Below are 22,781 nucleotides of genomic sequence, written 5' to 3'. Positions count from 1 at the left end.
CCCCAGCAGAGGCTGGTGCTGAATAATGGAGCACTAAGAACTTTAGTTGTTAGAATTACTAACCAGATATTGGGACTATATCCTAGCAGCAGGACTGATCTGTAAGAAATAATGTAATTGGCATAGCTGCATGATAGGATTTCTGTATGCATTTGGTTTAACTTTATAAAAGAACATAACTTACACACCAGTGATTTGGAAATTACTAGTGACTTTTTTCTGTGAGGATAGATTGGCAGGACCTTTGCAATTCCTGAGCACAATCAGGCCTCCATGAGTGGCAAGTCATGTGTGTATGGGCTCTTGAGGCTCATGACCTGCTGAGTATTTCCACAACCAGAGCTGCTAGGTGGAGGCTGTCCCCACCTGGGGAATCTGCAGACCCAGGTTTTAGACTTGCTGCTCCTTATGTCACCCCATATTTTCCCCCATTGGTGACCCTATCCTATTTCCAGGCCAGTCTTTTTTTTTTTTTTTTTTTTTTAGTTGCTTTTGTGGAAAGCCTCTATTAGATCAGGGGTGTGTAAATGGTTTGTCGGTTCCCAGGACTGTTCTCTGGGACGCAGAGGTTCTCAGTTCCCAAGTCCGACCAGCTGGGCTCAGAGGAAGGTCTCAGTGCTGCCTCTATACATAAAAACTTCAGTCTGGCCTCCTGGTCCTTTTTCATGCAGATCTGGAAGCTGTCCTCAACGTGAGCCTCTGACAAGCACTTCAGGCAGCTACTGTGGAGGTTGCTCAGGGGCATAGCCTTGTTGCAGGAGGCACAGGGCTTGAAACCTGGTGACCGAGGCATGCCTCCACATGGGGTAATAGCCAAAACTCCGTTAACTAAGAGTTATACACAAACTACACTAAAATGACTATTTACAACTAACTAAACTATATACAATTATAGGAGAGTGAAGATCACTGAGAAAACTTGCCGAAGCAAAGAGAACAGTTCCAGCAACTGTCATGGGCGGTAAGAAGGAACTGTGGGGGTACAGGGTCAGCTGGGCCCTTTACACCAGTGCTATGAGTGTGTGGCACCAGAGGAAACTTGAGCCGCCCTGATGGGTACCACTGAGGGAAAAAATTTCCGGCAACTGTGCTCAGGATATGCACATGCCTACAGTGGAATGCACATCTGCAATCACTCGAAGAAGAACATAATTTACCTGCTTGATCATGGGGTCTTCATGGACCTGGACCTGGGTAGGTGTCAGAGTGGTTGCATTCAGCTTGGAAATGTGTTCTCTCTTCAGAAGCCCTTCATAGAAATGCAGTGTATTTTGAGTGACCTGTGCAAGCAGAATTTAATGGGGACAGTACTAATTAGCTGGCAAATTTGAAACTGTATGAGATATTGGTGATCTAGTTTATGGGATGATCTGCTGGTGTGGAGATGTTTGGTTGATAGCCAAACCACTTGGCCCAGGGGTGGCCAGCCTGTGGCTCCGGAGCTACATGTAGCTCTTCAGAAGTTAATATGCAGCTCCTTGTATAGGCACCGACTCTGGAAAGTTGGCACCTGTAGCTCCAGCCCTGATGTGCCAGGAAGTGCTCACTGCTCAACCCCTGGCTCTGCCACAGACTCTGCCCCCACCCCGAGCCTGCCACGGCCTCGCTCCTCCCCCTCTGAGCCTCCTGCATGCCACGAAACAGCTGATTGGGAAGTGTGGGGAGGGAGGGGGAGGCACTGATCGGCAGGGCTGCTGGTGGGCAGGAGGTGCTGGGAGTGGGGGGTGGGGAGCTGATGAGGGCTGCTGACATAGTACTGTGGTTCTTTGGCAATGTACATTGGTAAATTCTGGCTCCTTCTCAGGCTCAGGTTGGCCACCCCTGTTCGGGCCTGTCTTGAATTCCAGCCCCTTCTGTCTCTTGCGGTCCACATGTTGTTTGTAGGCCTCCTTTGCCTCCGCTAGGTGTTCCTTGAGTTCTTCCTGGATGTGATGGATTTGCTGGACCTGATCACAGGCCAATGGGTTTTGGGATCTGACCAGTAAAGCGTAAAAGGGTAAAAAGCAATGACATGCTAACTTCAAAATGAATCGGGGTTGTTTTTTACTTAGCACCATTGGCCTTTGTGTTGCATCAACTTTCTTGACTCAACAGTTAAAACACATGAGATATGCCTGAAAATTACTAACAGTGTTCTAAAGAGAACAAAGGAAGATCCTTTGTCTTGGGGTCGTGGTAAGGAAGTCCATAAGTATTGAAATAAGCCTCAGGCTTTCTGCACAAATTGTGCTCAAATTATGTAATTGACTTTCTGCAAAATGGTTCTTTTGAACATGCTTTTTAACCTTTTCCTACCACTTTTCTTTTGAAGACTTGAAATTCAGCAATTTAATTTAAAAAAAAATCCTTAAAATATGGAGATCCTTTTCATCATTGATTCCTAGCTTAATCTGCAGCTCTTCTATTCTTTCAACAAATGGTAAAAATTAAAAATTTGTTGTTGTGACAAGGAGCTGGGCAAAGGGTTGCAGATCCAGCCCTCTGTCACGCCCGCTCCTCGTTAAGAGAACAAATTAGAGCAGGCTGGAGGTAACCTGGCCCTAATTGGGGAGACGGAGACAGCTACTACTTACAGTAATTAGCCTGGAGCTGCATAAAAGCCTCCGGGGAAGGAAACCAGGGGAAAGCAGGAGAAAAGGAAAAAGGCAGGGAATGGAAGTAGGGTGGTAGCTCTCCCCTCCCTCCTGCCTGCAGATGGTGAAGGGTTACTTGTACGTGGTGAAATGGTGGTGGGAACAAGCCAGAGAATAAAGTGCACCAATGGTTACAAAACCCAGGACCTCAGAGTGACTTTGTGAGCCTAGCAGGGGCAGAAGCTAAGGGGGCCCTGCCACACTGTGCTGCAGTTGTCCATAAAAATAACTTTTTTTTTATTGTTTATTGTGAAACCTTTAGCTTGCTTGGGACAGTACATTTACATACAGTGAGGACTTGATGTATTAAATAAAGCAAATTAAATGCTAGGGGCACCATCCTACGCTCCTTGCAGACAAAACTCCCACTAAAGTCCTTTGAGTAGACTGAGCGACACCAGAGTGAATGGGGTGACTGAGGTTCAAGACAGAAGTACAGTCAGACAAGAAAGGGTAAAAGGTCAAGGACCAAAACCAGTTATATAGTGCCAACATTTTAACAAGGGGCTCCCACAAAAATGTCCCCCTTACTTTGTGATAAACCTATACCCTAGGGGCTCGTGTGCTCACAAAGAAGGGTAAGGGACTGGTATTGGCTGTTTCGTTTACACAAAAATGCTTTCTCAGCCACAAATGAGGACACCACATTGCTCGACCGTCCAACTCATAATAGGTGTACTTTGTTAGAAATGTTTATACTTTGTTCCTAAACGCTTACTGCGTATATTGCATTGTTTAGCTTGTGAACTCTTAAACAGAAGGTGAAGACTGAGACTCTGTAATGAGGTTTGGGGGTATTCTCCCACTGGATATATTTTAAGTCTCAGGTACTAGGTATCATCTTATGCATTGCAAAGGGAAAAAAAACACATTTTTTAAATATTTATAACTTCCAAGCCCAGTGAGTAAGAATGTGAGCCATTCAGCGAAGGGAATCTCCTCCTACTTTGTTTGTACAGCACCTAGTACAATGGGACCCCTCTCCTGACTGGCATCCCTGTGTACTACCATAATACAATTAGTAATAATACTTACATTTTTGTCAGATCTAGCAGTTTGCAGAGGTTGGGGTTAAGTCCAGTGGAGACAGAGAAATCATTCTAACCTGCCATTCAATTTGGTAACAGAATTTTAACGTGGGTCACTTAGAATCCTCCATGGGCTAGCCTCCTTCAGTCTATCACTGAACTGACCCTTTTGGGACACCTTAGAGGAGAGAAATGCTTGTTAGCATTTTGAAGGCAGTTGACAGTATAACTGTGTCACCTATCAATACTGATGTAGCTTGGATATCCCTTGCATGCCATGGCATATGCTTTTTTAATTTCTGAGGGGCAACATTTCCTATAGTGACCGGCAGCCCTTTTTGTTCTGTATAGGACCTTTTTTAACAGTGGAAGACGCCTTTCTCTAAGTGTAGCTGCTGTGTAGGGCCTGAATGAATTCAGTGTAAAGTCATCTATTGACTTCAGTGGACTTTGGATCAGGCCCATAATGATCACTTTTGTGTATGCGATAGGCCCACTTTGAAAATATTTTAAGCAGAGGCAGTGTACTAGTGAATATGCACAAATTTCAAGTGGCTAATTTATAAATAAAATGGAGTATATGTGCAGCATTGGACATGGCAGTGCTCACCTAGAATGAGAGTTAAACTGCAAGTCTTCCAACCAGCTTCTAAACTGTGCCACAGGCAAATTTTGACTATATGAAGGCTTTATAAAAACATTGAAATTGCTTACCATATTATGCAGTAAGAGTACTATATGTAGAAAAGAGCCTCAGTGATGTTACTATGCTGTTTTATTCTCGAAAACAAATATGCCCCTTTGGCCTTTTGTAATATAAATAGTTTAGCTCAGGAATAACCAGATTTTTTTTTATCTTTCATCTTGTTACAAACACAATTCTTGTCTTCTCTGCAATCTTTTATTGGCTTTCTTTGAAGCTGTTACAAACAGCAGTACAAATTTTTAACAAAAGTAAGCTGTAGTTGTACTTTTTTCAAAAGCAAACCAAAATATTTCTTTAGTACTTAATGTAGCACAGTTGATCCTCAAGGCACTGGATAGATACAAATTAATCTGCACAACACTCCTGTGAGGTAAGAGAGTACTATTATCATTGTCTTACAGATGGAGAAACCAAGGTTAAATGACATGCATTAGATCACAAGACAAGTAAATGGCAAAGCCAGAACTGGAACACAGGAATTCCTGGCTGCAACTCTCATTGATTAAGTTTGACACTGCTCTGCCCCTCATTTAAACTTTGTTTTAATTGAAATTAGATGAAGTTTATTCAGGCATTTTATATATATAAAAATAACTCTTTGTAAAGAGAGTGCACCACTTTCTTATTGGAAGTGGTGCACTCTCTTTACAAAGTTATTTTTATATATATAAAAATATATATATTTTGATGGGCAGAGCTTAGGCTCAGAGATGGTGGGTGGGTCAATCTGAGGCTCATTACTACGGAAAAGGGACTGAAATAGCTTTTGGAAAGACCTGTTGGCATGAGGGATGCTTGTTCTCTCCCCACCCAGTTACTGTCCTCCTTTTCCAGGGTCTTCTAGCTTCCTCTGCAAGTCCTTATACCTTCTGTCCTGTAACAATATTCTTAGACCCAGATATCCTGGTACTGGGACCAGATGTATTTGTATTCAGGATCTTTTATAACTGCTGCCTCCTTTAAGGATTCCAGATTCATGATTTTCAAGATGCTGATGGGGCAACAGCTCCTATAGGATGGGCCTAGTCCCTGGTGGTGAAGGAATGATGATGTTTCAACCCCTGCCCTGCCACTGATTTGTTTTCTTCTGCTAAAGCTGTTCCTCCACCTCTTTTACCCAGCTAAAGCTATCCTTCCTCTGTAGCTCCCCACACTATCCTTTATAACAGCGATTCTCAACAAGGAGTCTGGGGGCTCACGAGCAGGTACCATGGGTCCACCAAGCAGGGCCAGTGTTAGACTCACTGGGGCCCAGGGCAGAAAGCCGAAGCCCCGTTACGCGGGGCTGAAGCCCAGAGCCCCAAGCCCTGTCACCTGAGGCTGAAGCCGAAACCTGAGCAACTTATCTTTGCAGGCCTCCCCTGTGGTGTGGGGCACTGGGCCATTGCCCTGCTTGCTGCTCCCTAACACTGGCCCTGGATTTTATATGCAAAAAAACAGTAATTGTGGCGGGGCTGTGGAGTTTTTAATAACATACTGGGGAGAGCCTCAGAAAGAAAAACTTTGAGAACCCCTGCTGTGTAACACAGTACTCAAGTTCAATTGACTCTGGATTATTGCAATTTACTGGTTCATTATATGTGAACACTGACACTAATAGGTAGCAGGTTTAAAACAAACAAGGAAATAATTCTTCACCGAATGCACAACCAACCTGTCAAACTCATTTCCATGGGTTGCTCTGAAAGTCAAAAGTATAACGAGGTTAAAAAAGAATTTAGATAAGTTCATGGAGGAAAGATCCATCAATAGCTATTAACGAAGATGGTCAGGGATGCAATCCCATGCCCCAGGTGTCCTTAAACCTCCAATTGCCAGAAGCTGGGACTGCACAACAGTGGATGGATCATTCCAAATTGTCCTGTTGTGTTGATTCCCTCTGAAGCATCTGGCCACTGTCAGTGACAGGATACTGTGCTAGATGAACCATTGGTCTGACCCAGTATGGCTATTTCTATCTTCTTATGAGAGGATAACAGACCTACTACTACCACAAGCTGGTAGGGGGGTTTCAAGTGGTGCTAACCAGTGGTTTTGTAGGAAAGAACCAGAGTTGCTTCTATCAGAGATACTCCATGAGTGCAGTTTAGCTGATAATCAAGGCATCTGTGTCCACGCATCATATGGATTAATTACATTGTGAGTTCAATCTCTCCCCTTCACTTCCCTCTCCTTTTCCTGGCAGTGCTTTCAGGTTGATGTATTTCCTGTGATTTGGGATGGATTTTTGTAGGCAATTAAGGATAGGTTCCTAATAGCTGTAACAGTATCTCAGGCTGCATTTATAGTACATACACTCCCCCACCCTCTGCTTCCTACAGCTCTACAAGAGTTAACACTACTTAGCTTAGAAATGTTCCAAATTTATCGGGAGGCAAAGGTAAATCTTCTGCAGCTAATAAAAATACACCAAAAGTGGGCTTTCAAGGCTCAGGAAACCACTGAGAGTTCTATGCTTGATCCAAGGATTCCCATTGGTTACTGAGGGTACATCTACACTAGAAATGCTACAGAGGCACTGCTATAGTATAATGCTTGTGACAGGAGGGGTTCTTCTGTTGCTGTAGTAAATGCACCTCTCTGAGAAGCAGGAACCTATGTTGATGAATTCTTCTGTCAACCTAGTGGTGTCTACACCAGGGCTTAGGTCAGTTTAACTACTGTATGTCTCTCGGGGGTGTAAATTTTTCACTCACCAGAGCAACTTAGCTATGTTGACCTAACTTTGTAGTGCAGATCAGCCCTGAGAATTGTATGGGTTAGAACATCCAATCTGCTGTTGTGCAGCTCATTTTCCAGTTCTGCTGTTGATCTCATGCCAGCTAACTCAAGCTAAGGAACTCGGGCCCTAGATAGGGCCCTAGAGTTAGCTCATCTGCTCTTACTGATTGAAGAGTTAATTCTGTTTTCACAAGGAACAGCTACTTTTAAATTTCTAAACCAGCATAAACGCTGCCTAGGCATGACTTAATTTACTGTTAGGTGAAATATTTGCTGTACTGAGAGAGAACCTATTGTACCGTGTGAGTGTGTTTAATTTTGGTGAAGGTTAAGTATTTGTAATATCCTGTGGAACAGAACTTGAATGTGGTTTTCTACTGAACTCCAGAATGTTTATTAGAACTTCTTAATCGTGGGCCAATTTAACCAGTAGCCGACTAATCATAATTTTGGGCTTTCTGCCATGACAAATGTTGACATACTCTTAAAATGTTGACTAAAAACTAATAACGATTAAAGTAAATGAGTATGGAAACCTTGCCAGAAATATAGTGTCTGAAACAGATTGGTTCTGTTTTATTTTACTGGCAACACTTGTGGACTGTGTTTGAAACAAAGACACTGCACTGTTTCAGCTTTTAGAGACACTGTTAACCCCTTTGAGGCTAATTTGTTTTCCAGAATTAAACCCTTTACCAGTAATGAATGCTGCACTGTCAAGGAGTTAATACTTTGAACACCTACTTTACTAGATTTACATAGATAAAGGGGGTAGGATAAAAAGGAAGGTAACTAGTGTATTTTTGATTGTGTGACAAGAAAAACACAACAAAAACTGATTTGGGTTTGTATAGAATTTTCTTTTTATTTCAAAGATAGACAGATCCAGAAGTATTCTGGACACTAACTGTCAATACTACTAATTCCACTTTCCCATGATATATTGACTAAGAAGCATAGTTAATGGATCCATGCCAATTTCATTTATTTTGTTTGCTAAGAGCTTCATTTGCAACCTTTTCTGATGAAGATTTTGGGAAGATGTTTATATATTAAAATGCTGAGTTTCTTTAGGTTTCTATTATCACTATTGCTTGGAGGCTGGATTGAAACTTTTTTTTGTGAATTTATAAAGAACGTGCTAAATAATCAGACAAATTTATACAATGTGGTGGTGATAGTGTTGCATGTTGCCATAGACAAAGGTATAATGACTCCTCAGAGGATTGTTTAGGCTTGTTTTGTTAAATTCAACACCAGGCATGTAACACACAGTCCCCTTGTTGAAGTTGCTGATAAGGGGTGCAGGAAGTCGGGTGGAAAAACAATTGTGATCAGCTCATATACACTCAGACTTTAATTGTTAGAAGGTAAAAATTACTACATTGCCTAAAAGAGCACATCAAAATAAATTTCAGAATTAGGTAGCAAGTCAAATAGAGCCCTGTTGTATGGCACCTGTTCGTATACTATATGAGTTTTCTAGCATATGTTATCCAAGCATATGTTATCCAGGTCATTGCTTCTGTCATTCTGCAGACAATATGGGTGGTGGAGCGGGGTTCTGCTAAGAAAACTTAAAACTGACCTTTACTAGAGTGCTTTATCCAACAGTGTGTGGAAATGAGGAGGTTGTGGGGTGCCTGGTTTAATGAGACAGTATAGAAAACTAACCAGTATTATGCAATAGATTTAACTCAATTTGACCAGCAGGCTCTCACTTTGAACTTTGGGGAATTCCCGTTCTTTAAATAAACTAATAAGAGAGTCCCTTTGCATTGTGGTTGAGTTGAATGACAGCAAGGGCTCTTGGCCCCTGCTTCAGACTTTTCTACCCACATATCGTACTACTGCATGCTGTTTTGTTGAGTGAAGAGCAAACAATATCAGCTTAGAACTCAGTAAATTGCAAGAATGTAAGAGCTCTATCCTCTGAGGTGCCAAGCATCCTCAACTTTAATTGGCTTCAGTAGGGATTGAGTGCTCAGCACACCACAGAATAGGGTCCTAGATATTAAGGCTCGGGGTTTTTAAGCGGGGGCCTGTGTATAATATGATTATGCAGATTCAAAAATAGATGTATTACTTACTTTTTGGTTAAGATGCCACATAATTTAAAAATTACCATTTTCTAGCTTATGATGCAGTGGAAGAAAGAGCAGAAAGGACTTAAACACTATTTGGGAGAAAACTGACAGAAGGGCTGCATGAGGAGGTGGCTACCATCTGGGGCTGCTAGGCTCCACATGAGTGAATCTGCATGATAGATGCATTCCCCAGACACCAAAAAGCAGAATGCTGATCTTATGAGGTGTAAGCGCTCTCTATGGCTATTACTTCCCCTTCCTGTGCAGCAGTCTTAAAACTACCCTGGGTTTTAGTAAATCAAGGCTTATTTTTAGAGGGAGTGAGTCATATTAAAACAGAAGCTATGAGGTATAATACATAAGTACCATTGGGTACTTACAGTGAAGGAGCAAAGTTTTATATTTCTAGAGTACTCCTCTCTTCCAGCTTGTTTGTTTATTCCTCACAATATGATGTGGTATCTCAGAACCAAACTTAGCTGACTCCCTAGTATGAGCACACGCTATCCAGAATTTACTGACCGTGTCTAGATTAGACTAGTTTTCACCATGTCTTGAAGCAGCAGGGAGGTTACTCCGCAAATTGAAAGTCGCAATGAAGTTTATAGTCACAAAATGGCATTCTCAAACCATGGCATTCACAGTTTGACCCAGGCATAGTCCCGAACTGTCACATTTGTATGCAAAAATGTGGTGGATTATCTGCTACTTGAAGTCTTTAAGTAATGATTTGGAGCATTCAACAGCAGAGTCAAGGGAGAGAATTAGTTCAGGAGCGGGTGGATCGGCTTATGTGGTCTGCATCTTGCAGGAGGTCAGACTAGATGATCATAATGGTCCCTTCTGATCTTGAATTCTATGATTCTATGAAAAAAACTTATTTTCTTGTTTAAAGAAAGTTCAACGCAATAAGATTATCTACTTCAAATTCCTTCTTTAAACCTAATGTGGAGATGGAGACCCTGGATTCATTTTCCAAAGTGTCTGACACTGCAATGTTATCTTGAATTACTGTCTCGGAGTGAGTCCTGCAAACACTGCAGATGTGTGTTGATTTGATTTTATTCTTAAATTTGTTTGTATGAGCCCTTTCAATTTGTTCTACAGATTCTAATAATTTAGATTTTGATAAAAATCTATACTACCCATTTAGTTTAACCCCCTTTGCTATCAGAACTAAGTGCCGTAGGTAAAATGGATCAGTGTGATGGGAGGAATAAGACCTCAAAGAACAAACCCACATATATGTGACCTAGTCAGCTTATTGTGACTCCAGTGGCTACTGTAGTAGGTTCTGACAATGACTTCTGGCTCTTTTACAGCTGGCAGCTGTAGTCATATCCTATCCTTCTTGTGGTTGCAGCAGCCCCTAGTGGAGGCAACTAGGTTGATTTCTTCTTCTCCTTGATGTCTACATTTACAGACAGGTAACCTCTGCAGTACAGAGACTAGTGAAAATATTTTGTCTCCTGAGCAGTTTGGATATAAGAATGAAGATTGCCACATAGCAAACCTCACAATCCCCTGCAGAATAGTGAAATGGTTTATTTTTAAAAGGTTAAGGAACCTGTTTCTAGTTCTTCCCTCTCCTCTTGCTGGAACCGTAAAATAACTCCTGCAACCCCATGTGGGGAAAAAGGAGTGTTCAGATAGGGTTAGGGCTGTTCAGGGATGGAGCAGGGGTTCAGGGAATTAATTTACATCTTTTCTCTTCCTCCTTTTCCCCTATCTTCCAAAAGGGATGGTGGTTTCCCTTCTTTTTCACAGAATAATCTTCTCCAGGGTTACTTGCTGCTGTGCATCAATTTACATGGCTGTTTGAGGTTATGAACCCCAGACAGTTGGGAAAATTAGGTACAGGATTGAGCCCTTCACCTGCAGTCTTTCTGTAGCCATTAATAAACTGCAGATGCAGACAAACACTGAGTATATAAAAAATTCAAAGTAGGTCTAGGCTTTTTTTTGCTTTTTTTTTCTGTTTATCAACTAGTCTCAGACTTTGCTCAAAGAGGGTAATTCAAGTTTCACTCTCAGTGGTCCTGAACAAGACACTTAAGAGACACAGTGGAATATGAATTTACTTGCTTTGTAACAAAATTTACCCTCCTTTTGGGGATTCTTAATGGGCATCACAATATCATTGCTAAAATCTTAGTATTTGTTGTTTGTTGCATTTAAATTTTGAGATTGAAAATGTGTGTGAGAGAGAGAGAGATTTGTTAATATGCACAGAGATTAATAGACAGTTCTAATAGAAAATCAAATTCCAATTAAAAATCTAACTTTCAAGCAGGTTACACTGTGATATAATGTAGGGCCAAATTACATCTCTTTACTCCAGAGATGACTTTGGGCCATTATATCAGAAACATAATTCCAGTTTGACCAAAGACCACATACAGAGCAGCAAAGATGCCAAACCTGTGGAAAATGGTATAGCAATAGGGGAGAGGAGAATTCTCTCTCAAGGGTCCCCTTTGTCTATTTTCTGGGAAGATATATTTGCCTTTCTTGCTGGCCTGATTCCTCAGTCTGCATAGTTCTAAATACCAGATTCTAGTAGCATTAGAGATAACACATGCCCAAGTAATCTCTGCTGCTAGGTATACAGTAGCACTCGCTTCGCCTTGGGACTTCAGTGTCCTTTCACTGCAGTGCAGTATGATTAATGACAAGCAGTCTTTACTATGGGAAGCTAGTGGATTGGCATTATGAATTTAAAAAATAAACAAAACAGCTGATGACGGAGGTGCCAGTCAGATGAGAATTCTAGTCAAAGCTGAAAGATTCTGTAGTGTGTTCAGTATGCCAGTCGTGCTGCAGTGACGTAAAAAAAATGCTCCTTCAAAAAAGCTGTGTCAAAGAGATGGTTGCTGGAAAGGAAAGAATCTGAATGGCACCTTCATGATGAAGATAAGAGTGCAGGCTGAATTTTTTATTTTATTTTGGTGCTGAAGTGATTGTAGCACCACATTCCATGTGTGGGGAAATTGATTATTTTTTGGGGGGGAGGGGGGTTGTTAACAATTTGGTCCTGCGTTTCACAAGATGTTTATGGAGTTGCCGCTCTGCCTGCTGAGAAATAAATTATTTGCTGGTTCTCATCTTTCTTCTCTGTAGCTGTGCTAATGAAACAGAATATTGCTGACCAGTAATGAAAATCGTGAGTTAATACTTCTGGAATTTTTCTAAATACCAGGAAGGATGGGAAAGCCACATCTCTAAAAGGATTCATATCTCTGAGCAAAAGAATAGTATGAAATGGTACATTCTCCTAAGGATTTGTCTAGAAAACTGGAGGTAGAGGATGCCTACACAAACTTTATAAACATGGCTGAAAAAGAAAGATGAACTGCTATAGGATATACTTAAAATATGATGTTGGATGGGTTTTTTAACTTCACTTGGAAGGTTTGGCTCTTTTTCTGTCAAAAGTAGCCTTTTGCATGTGCTGTTCAAGATCCATTAAATGTCAGATGGAGGTTAGCAAGCCAAGGGTAACTTCTGTTTTTACATATTTGTAATCTTTCCTTGTATTGCACTTATTGTTTATATTTTCATTTTTTGTATGCAAAACAAATGGAATATTATACTTCACAAAAAGCAGGCATTCTATAGGTTAAAAAGTGTATGAGGGAAGAAAAGTATTAGTTTTTTTACAGTAGATTTTTGTTGAAGTTTTTTTTATTTCATTTAAATATATACTGTGTGTACACATCTATATGAATATGCACATGCATGTATATTTACATGTAAATACAAACACATTAAAACAAAAAAAGTTTGTGTCATTTGTACTTTTTAGAATAAAATGTTTATCAAATGCAGAACTACATACTTACAATGACAGAGCAAAAACAATGGGGTTGGAATTTTTTGTATTTGTACATGTTCCCTTCAATGACAAGGTCATCAAAATATGCATTAGCTGCAGAGCACTTTTCAGTTTGAGGGGTGCTCCCCTGCAAACAGACCATTTTAAAAGGAGTATCTCAGTAGAAGGATGCTATATATGGAGGGAGCTCTTTTTTGTGCCTTTTTGTCTTTCCTGGTCATGCCACTACTTCTGCCTACTACATGATATTTCAGCCATTGCTCAGATCTGTATGCACCAAGCAAGGGTAATCTGTCATTGCCAGCATTATAAACTAGAATTATTTGTTTACAACCAGAGCTGTGTGTCTATGTTGCTCACATTAGAAAATTAACAAAACTAGCATAAAAGCTTTTCTGATGCCTTTTTCATGTTCTCTCTCTCCCCGCCCCCCCACCCCTTTTCTTTAAACTACAGGAGCCTAGTAACAAACGGGTCAAGCCTCTTTCTAGAGTTACATCACTAGCAAGCCTCATTCCTCCTGTGCGGGCAACCCCATTAAAGCGGTTCAGTCAAACACTTCAGGTAAAGATAATATATTTCTGTGTTTAATGTTCAGATCTGCCTTTCAATAAGAGATGCACAGGTATGCTATCGCATGCTTTTAGGGGTTGTGCTTTTCAAAATTTATTTTGTGTATATGTATGCATATCTGAGTATCTCACATATCTTTATGGAAAAAATGAAAAACTTTTTTCCCCCAACATAAAAGGGGCAGTGGTAATGAACAGTGTAAACCTCAGTAATGGCAAGTGAAAGTGCTCTGGTGCTGTTATAACTGTGTCATCATTCACCACCATAATAATCTTTCTGACATAGAATGCTTATGTTTCCTGTGAAATCTTTAAGAAACAAACTGCAACTATATATCCATTCTTGATGTTATGACAGAGATAAAGAAACCAGTATAAAAATATATGTGTAGCCCAGTTGCTCGAGAAGGTATGTTTAATATATCTTTGACTCTTGAAGGTGTGAGTTTTAAAGATATATTTAAAAGGGTGCCATATGCTCAGGCACCTTTGACATACTTTTAAATGACATTTTAAAGTGGAGCAGTACAGTTTAAGATAATCCATTTGCATGTAATATTGCTGAATCCCCACTACTAATAGTGAACTTAGACCTCCAGTGGACAAAAAGTCTGGTGATGAGATGGAAAATAGAGCCTTGAGCAAACATTCAAAGCATATGTCAAAGCTGAATATTTTAAATAATTAAAAAGCAATCAAATAACAATGCAATTCAAATTTACATTTTATTCTGAAGATATTCTGCCTTGTTTGTAGGTCTCTCAAACTTACAAGTGCACCATATAGAGTACGAGATGCTTGGAGACTCATGTAGGACTTGATCCTACAGAATATTGCATGTCCCCTGCAAGAGGCTGAGTACCTTAATTTCAGTGACTTCAGGAGGAGCTGAGGCAATTGAGCATCTCATAGTGGGCATTCAGTGCTTTGCAGGAGTGTGCCATTTCCCCCCACTAAAATAGTAGGTGTTTGAGAAAGTACACTTAAAATGTACAGTGAGTTATAGAACAAGCTTAAGCTCTCTGAAGAGTGAGAATGAATAAAATATCTCTATTTTAGTAAGAAATAATATCTGTTAAAGGTAACTTAATCATGACTCTACTGCAGCTATGAGTTAATTTTATTTTATTTCTACATGGAGGTTCTTCTGACAAATACTTAAACAGAGTAAAGAGCCATGAAAATATGTTTTTCTGCAGTAATAGTTTATCTAGGAAGCAGACATGCCAGCATTTGGTTAGCAATATATCTGGTATTCCTTAAATATGTTGTTGAAAGAGCATAGCTCTGCATACAAAAGCAACCTTTATGGATATGGGAGATAGGCAAGATGTTTGAACTCACCTCAGTGTGTTTGATCCAGTAGGTATACTGTAGTGTGGCTAGAGAAGAGATGCCTATAGTCCCTCTAAGAAAAATTTGGTCTGATTCTAAAAGAAGGGCTACATTATCAGGAGTGTGGAAAGTAAATTAGGTTTTGGCAAGATTTTATTTCTGAGCCTGGCACTTCCCTTTTCAGAGCCTTTAACAGCTGTTGTGCTCAGTTAAGTACTCATACGATCGGTTCCATGGGGCTGCATTTGAGACAGACTTGTGCTATATAATACTGTATTTGGAAGGTATAATTTAGACTTCAAGAGATTAAATTCTGTTTTCATTAATATGTATACAGCTTCCCTTGATTTTTAGTTTGAGTTGTGTGCATGTATTTGATAGATTTTGTCAGAGTTGTACAGGTTTTTGTGTTATGGTCTTAGCACTGGAAAAAAATCTTTATTTTTTTTAACGGTTTTAAAAAAAAACTTGGCAGTAGATTAAAATATAAGACGATTAAGGGATGCAGTTATTCAAACCACCTTCCCTAGGGAACTACGTGGTTTGAAAATTCTGTAAAGGGGCATGAACCTTTTTATTCTCCAGGTAATAGATCTAAATCCATCTCAGGTAATTGTAACTGGAATATATATTACTTATTTGGCTGAGCACTAGCTCTTGCAAAAAGAGCTGGAATTATTAAATCCTTTTCCTAGTGATTGGTTTTGCATGGATGCCACCTCTTTCGCAGTTGGTCCTAAAAGTCTCTATTAGCAGTTGCAGGTGAGGCCAACAACAGAATGGGCAAGAAGATTACTTTCTCACACTCAGAGGTGGTCCCTTAGGAAAATGGTTAGAGGCACATCGGTGAATCGATGTCAGGAAACTTGCACTGCCATTGCTATACTTGTTCTGTTCAACCATATGTGATGATATTAATCTCTAGGGTTGTCAATTAAAAAACACCACCCAAATCCTCTGGTGCCCATATATCTGCTTAATGAAGTGACTGCCACTCCACTCTAGAGAGAGAGAGATTCTCTTCAATGTATTTTTTTTTAAAATTTAATTTTCTAGTCCTTGAGTGTTAAATACACCATAAGGGTGTATTCAAGATGTTGAGGTTTTCCACATGGCAGAATCATCAATACATTGTAGCTAGATTGCTAGTGTACCTCAGTCCAGAAGGATTTTTTATTTTTTATTTTGCACAAGTTAACAACGGATTCTTTGCTTCCATAACATGACAGAAATCACCAACAACAAAGAACTTTGAAAACGCAGACCACTGCAACTGTTGCTATAAAAGTTTAGAAAAATTTTGAATTTCCTATGGAAATTTTTAACAAAACTTTCATATTTTGACAGGGTCAGGCCAGATGGCTACAGGAGAGTGATCCTATTGGTATCCAGGAAGTGGGCGGGCAAAGCCCGGCCACTGCTTAAGGACTCCCCCCAATCTAAGGGGAGGATCCACAGGTCTGTGATACCAAATAATTACGTGGGACAACCAATGGAAAAAAACAGGATCGGGAGTGAGGTCATAGGGCTAAACGAAGGGAACTTAATGGGGAAGGCAGATATATTAGCCCCAGGTTAAGTAGGTCCCCTTTCCCTGGGTAAGGTAACAGGGAAGGTTCCAGAACAATCGGGAGCTTTCTGGAAACAAGGCAGACAGGCTGATTAGAACACGTGCAGCCAGTCAAGAAGCTGCTAGAATCAATTAAGGCAGGCTAATTAGGGCACTTGGGTTTAAAAAGGAGCTCACTTCAGTTTGTGGGATGTGTGTGAGGAGCTGGGAGCAAGAGGTGCAAGGAGCAGAGAGTGAGAGGGTGTGCTGCTGGAGGACTGAGGAGTACAAGCATTATCAGACACCAGGAGGAAGGTCCTGTGGTGAGGATAAAGAAGGTGTTTGGAGGAGGCCATGGGGAAGTAGCCCAGGGAGTTGTAGCTGTCATGCAGCTGTTACAGGAGGAACTATAGACAGCTGCAATCCACAGGGTCCTGGGCTGGAACCTGGAGTAGAGGGCAGGCCCGGATTTCCCCCCAAACCTCCCAACTCCTGATCAGACACAGGAGGAGTTGACCCGGACTGTGGGTTCCACCAGAGGAGAAGATCTCTGAGGCGAGCAAATCCGCCAATAAGCACAGGACCCACCAAGGTAGAGGAGGAACTTTGTCACAATATACAATCCTTTTTGAAAGGAAGAAATATGTAAAATTGGAGAAAATCCATAGGGTATGACTTCCCCAAGCTGCACATGTGGAATTTCCATTTATATTAATGGATTTTCCACATGCAGATTCACTGAGAACATGCCCTAAGTCTGAGGACAGTATAGTGCTGCTTTTTAGATGTATTCTTAGCTACTCCAGAATTTTTTTGGTATTTTTTAATAGATTTTTTTGTTTCTTATTTCTCAATATTATTATTTTGCAAATGGTTTATCAGCATTTTCCACAAAAGAAGCATGTAGTAATGAGTTTAATTCTTTTTCCTGACTACTCATTTGCTGTGTTTCTGCTTCCTACCGCACTGTAGACTGGATGATGATAAAAATACAGCATTGGTTTCATTTTGTCCATATTAGTTACCTTTTTTGTACATCAGCAGAGTGCTCCGTAATGAGCTGGTACATTTATCCATCTACTGGTATCCATTTATCCATTTGACACAAATCTTTGATAATACAGATTGAAAGGACAATCTAGATAATTACAATCTAGATTTGTTTTTCAGCTCCTAAATTTAATCCCGTTCACAGCTCTATTCTTCACTTTACAAACTGGGAATGAGATCAAATAGTACTCAAACATAACTTTAACTAGAACTGAGGACAGAGGTTAACTCTGTCTCCCTTCCGCTGCAACTTGTGACTTCATCAATATATCCTGATTCAATACACATGTAACATTATGAAGTTAAATAGGGACTCTGAATGATTCTTATCTTACTTCGGACACCAAGACAGTTTCTCAAGAGGCCTGAAGGGAAATCGCTGCTTTTTTTTTTTTTTTTAGATCCCAGTGTTAGGATTTTGATCTAGAGAGCGCAGCAAACCATTTACTATATGATGAACTCAGATCAGACAGTTTGTCAGTTTCAAGATCTAACAGCACTTCTACTAAACCCTTTTAAAGTTCACAGACATTTTGCCTGAGAAAGGTGCTACAGTCACATAAGTAGGGTCAACAGAAATCTAGGATTAGCTTTAGTAAAAACACCAATTCTTTATTATTAAGGCCAAGTTTTGTCACGGATATTTTTAGTAAAAGTCAGGGACAGGTCACAGTAAATAAACAAAAATTCACAGCAGCCCATGACCTGTCCCTGACTTTCACTAAAAATATCCCTGACAAAAGGTGGGTTCAGCACCCACTGCTGCTGGGGCTCCTGGGTACACTACCATGAGGTGCGTGGAAGCTCCAGGGTTCCCCTGCCCCTGGGGGTGGAGTGCTGTGGAGTCCCCAGGCAGCTGGTAGCTGCAGGGTCACCCAGCTGCTGGCCGTGGCTGCAGCTGTGTTGTCTGGGCAGCTGTGAGGAATCCCCGCTGAGGCTGGGCAGCTGCACGGGGCCCCCCTGCCGCAGCTGGGCAGCTGCAAGGGCAGGGCTGGTTGGGAGCTCTAGCCCCAGGGCAGAAAATGTCAGGGAGGTCAATGGAAGTCACAGATTCTGTGACCTCCGTGACATAATCGTAGCCTTACTTCTTACAATATGAAACTAATTGCACTTTGAACTGGAGATACCAGTGGAGTACTTAAATTTGGTTCTTACCGTTACCAGTTAGCCAGAGTGGCTTTGGAACAGTGTAGCAGGTCTTCAGGACTGCTGGCTCCCCCTACAGCATCTACTGTTCCTCCCCACACTAGACAACAGAGACCCAAAGAAAAAGCTTAAATTCTAATGTGTTCTACCCTCTGCATCACAGTGCTTAACTTATTTTTAAACTATTTCTGCATAGGTACAAATAATGTTATGAATTGATTATATGAATCTTTACACTTTTCACTATGGGGATAAATCCTGTCTTTAGCACACAGCCTGAGTAAAGGAGCTGTGCACTGGGAGAGGCATGGATGGAAGAAATACTGCCATTCCATAGTGCAGAGTAGTGTAAAGCCACTCCTCCAGGGTGCAGTAGACCTGATGGTTGGTAAACTGTGGATCCAATACCCATACTCTGTTTCAACTTTGACCAGGCAATTTGCATGTGCAAATATCTGATTTGCATGCACAGTCTCAATTATTGCAAGTACAAATTAGGCATGCAATATACTTAATTTTTTAAATAAAGCAAGCCTAGCACCTGATCTTCAAAGTTTTGCAACACTAATGTAAATATTTTTTAATAATCTGATTAAAACTCAGTCTTTTCACTGAAAAATCTCATGGGATTATTTTTGCTTATTTTTTTATACAGGAACCAGAGTTAACTTTAAAGACAAGACCTACATTTCCACAATATGTCCTCTGACACTTGGAAAAATTATATTGCATTTACCAATGTTAAGGAAGGCATAGACTGTTATGTACTTTACTGAGGTCTTGCTCAGGAGAAATTCAGCTATTGAAATTCAGCTAACCGTTGAATGTGCTGCCTTCAACCAGGAAACAAGAGTAACATTTACTATGTTAAAACTGCTCTTACTCAAGGCAAAAGAAAGATGATTATGCTATATAAAATAGTTGTTATACCTTTTATGGTTTTATCTTTTAAACAATCTGGAGTATTTCAGGAACTCTAGAAGTAGGTTATGAAAAAGCATATCCATAAAATTGTCATTGTTGTAGTGATATTAATGAGGGGCCAGTTGAAAATAAGCAATGTTAAGGACTCGGTATCAATTTTTAGTTTGGACTCTTGTTGAAAAAGTGCAACTTGTTTTGCATTTTGTCAAAACACATTTAAAAAAAAAAAAGTCAGGCAAATGGAACGTTTAACTTTCAAGTGTGACTTCAGGCAGATTCTTTCTTCAGTGGTTGCTATGAGGTTTAGGATCAGCTACTCCACTGAGATAGAGAGCTGTCACACATCATCTAGCCTTGGTTGTTCCAAAAATAGCATATGGTAAATTATATAAAATTTGAAAGATAACATTCCTTGATATGACAACAGGTTAACACAGGTTGGGTTTAACGTGTCACATTTAAATGCTAAGAAGTAAGGCAGTGCAAAATGGTTGGAAAGAATATGACCCATCACAAACACTATTTACTTTTTCACATAATACAAGAACCAGGGGATCATCCAATGCAATTAATAAGCAAAAGGAAGTATTTCTTCACACTACCTGTGGAACTTATTGCCAGGGGATGTTGTGAATGCCAAAACTATAACTGTTTTAAAAAAAAAAAACTAGGTTCATGGAGTTTAGGTCCATCAATGGCTATTAGCCAAGATGGTCAGGGATGCAACTCCATGTTCTGGGTGTCCCTAACCTCTGATAGCCAGGAGCTGGGAGTGGGATGACAGGGGACAGATCACTTATGATTGCCTGTTCTGTTCATTCTCCCGAAGCATCTGGCATCGGCAACTGTCGGAAGACAGAATACTGGGCTAGATGGACAATTGGTCTGATTTGGTATGGCCGTTCTTATGTTCTTTGTTAGGGGGCTTATTCCTTCACCTGCTCACTTCCCTGGTCCTTCTCGCCTGGAACAGAGAGCAACAATACCCGAAGTCCGAAGGTGCAAACAATTCAATGTTTATTGGGGTGAACTTCCAGCAAGCAATGATTCCAATTTCCTTCCTTAGTGTCACCCATCCTAGCTCTGACACCACAGAACCTTGCCTGTGTCCCTGTTCCCATTCCCCACTTAGCGAAACATAATTCCAAATTCCCCTACCCCCATTCCCTGTTCCCATTTCCCCCCTACTTCCTGATTGACTGCAGACTATATAGTAAAACTTGAGTTTTGCTTAGCTATACCTTAACCAATCATTTTACTGAAATTTAACTAACCAATCCTAACATATTGTAACATGATTAGGTTCAACAAGGACAAGTAGAGTCCTGCACTTAGGATGGAAGAATCCCATGCACTGCTACAGACTAGGGACTGAATGGCTAGGCAGCAGTTCTGCAGAAAAGGACCTAGGGGTTACAGTGGACGAGAAGCTGGATATGAGTCGACAGTGTGCCCTTGTTGCCAAGAAGGCTAACAGAATTTTGGGCTGTATAAGTAGGGGCATTGCCAGCAGATTGAGGGCCCGTGATCATTCCCCTCTATTCGACATTGGTGAGGCCTCATCTGGAGTACTGTGTCCAGTTTTGAGCCCCACACTACAAGAAGAATGTGGAAAAATTGGAAAGAGTCCAGCGGAGGGCAACAAAAATGATTAGGGGGCTGGAGCACATGACTTATGAAGAGAGGCTGAGGGAACTGGGATTGTTTAGTCTGCAGAAGAGAAGAATGGGGGGGAGGGATTTGATAGCTCTTTTCAACTACCTGAAAGGGGGTTCCAAAGAGGATGGATCTAGACTGTTCTCAGTCTAGGTCCGATATTAGGAAAAACTTTTTCACTCGTAGGGTGGTGAAGCATTGGAATGGGTTACCTAGGGAGGTGGCGGAATCTCCTTCCTTGGAGGTTTTTAAGGTCAGGCTTGACAAAGGCCTGGCTGGGATGATTTAGTTACGGTTTGGTCCTGCTTTGAGCAGGGCGTTAGACTAGATGACCTCCTGAGGTCCCTTCCAACCCTGATATTCTATGATTCTCTTTAACAAATTACTGTATATACTCGTTTATAAGTCGAATGTTTTTAGTAAAAAAGGGAAGCACTAGAGAATGGGGTTGGCTTATGAACAGGTATAGCGAGGGAGAGATGGGACACAGATCCTCCCCCCAACAGAAGGAGCAAGGAGAGGCAGCAGAGACAGAAGGGAAGAGGCGGGGCCAGAGTGTCTCTGCTTCAGGCCACGCTGCTCTCCCCCCAGCCTCCGAAGCAGCTGCAGCTCCGGGGCTGGCAGGCTGCAGCCGTGCCGGTTGACCCTGCCTGCCGGAGCATGCTGCAGCTGTGCCGCCCAGCCTGCCGGAACAGGCTGCGGCTGCGCCTCCGGAGCAGCTCCAGCCAGGCAAGAGACATCCTCCTCTGGCTCTCCCCAGATAAGGTGGGAAGGGATGGGATTGGGGAGTCCCAGGCTGGGGTGGTCACACGGGTTACTCCCCTGACCCCTGCTTCTCCCTCCCCACCCCAAAAGAAATTTCCCCACCAGTTGCTATCCCATCCCGTCAGGGTAAGCAGCTGGTACGCTGAGACACTTTTGTTTACTTAGGTTTACCTCCGTGCCTGCGGATGCTCGAAGTAAACAAACCATCTCGGCCTGCCAGTGGCTTATCCTGATGGTCCAGGAGCCAAAGTTTGCCAACCCCTGAATTATAGGGTCGGCTTATGAACAGGTCATAACAATTTTCCATTTTACTTATCCATCTTGGGGGGGAGGGGTCGGCTTATAAACGAACCGGCTTACGATCGAGTATATACGGTATGTCCCCCCACCTTCATTGGTTAACACCCAACACAATTCATTATACAGCAGACAGAAACAATCACAGAACCAGACAGAGACCATGCAAATAAACCATAGCAAAGTGGGGGCCATAAAGATATAAAACATACAGAAATGAGGGTTTCACAACCACAGCTATTGAGGAGTGATTTCTTGCCAGACAGGATGCTATCAAACTAAGTTTTCTTTAAATCTTCTAGGCTCTTCCCTTTCTCTGGAGGTGATATGCATTATTAGGACAGGATTGTATTCCTAACAGCCCAATAGCAGCTTATTTCAATGTGACTAGTTTGGAATGTAAGGATGTGACCATACACTTTCCAGCTTATGGCTGCCTCTGCTGTTTAGCTAAAGATCTTAGCCTAAGAACGTGGC

The 22,781-nt window shown here is 41.3% G+C and overlaps 1 protein-coding gene and 1 long non-coding RNA gene across 12 annotated transcripts in view; one reads left to right on the top strand and one right to left on the bottom strand.

The window, feature by feature from the left end:
• The window catches only part of LOC120409228, a 146,532-nt gene that overhangs the window by 59,629 nt on the left and 64,122 nt on the right, over positions 1-22,781 (bottom strand). For 3 of the 5 annotated variants that reach the window (XR_005601213.1, XR_005601212.1, XR_005601216.1), the window contains one exon: positions 3,669-3,839. This is a non-coding gene — a long non-coding RNA (uncharacterized LOC120409228). Of the gene's footprint in view, positions 1-1,171; positions 1,281-1,778; positions 1,975-3,668; positions 3,840-22,781 lie in introns of those variants that run through there. The other 2 variants (XR_005601215.1, XR_005601214.1) reach the window with 2 other exon arrangements.
• ARHGEF3 (Rho guanine nucleotide exchange factor 3) overlaps positions 1-22,781 on the top strand; it is a 267,112-nt gene that overhangs the window by 214,499 nt on the left and 29,832 nt on the right. For all 7 annotated transcript variants that reach the window (XM_039546934.1, XM_039546928.1, XM_039546935.1 and 4 more), the window contains one exon: positions 13,467-13,574. In XM_039546934.1, coding sequence (XP_039402868.1) covers positions 13,467-13,574 — 108 coding nt within the window. The remainder of the gene's footprint in view (positions 1-13,466; positions 13,575-22,781) is intronic.

Source organism: Mauremys reevesii, linkage group 7 (assembly GCF_016161935.1).
Source record: "Mauremys reevesii isolate NIE-2019 linkage group 7, ASM1616193v1, whole genome shotgun sequence".
Taxonomy (NCBI): domain Eukaryota; kingdom Metazoa; phylum Chordata; order Testudines; family Geoemydidae; genus Mauremys; species Mauremys reevesii.
This window is presented reverse-complemented; position numbering and strand designations above follow the sequence as displayed.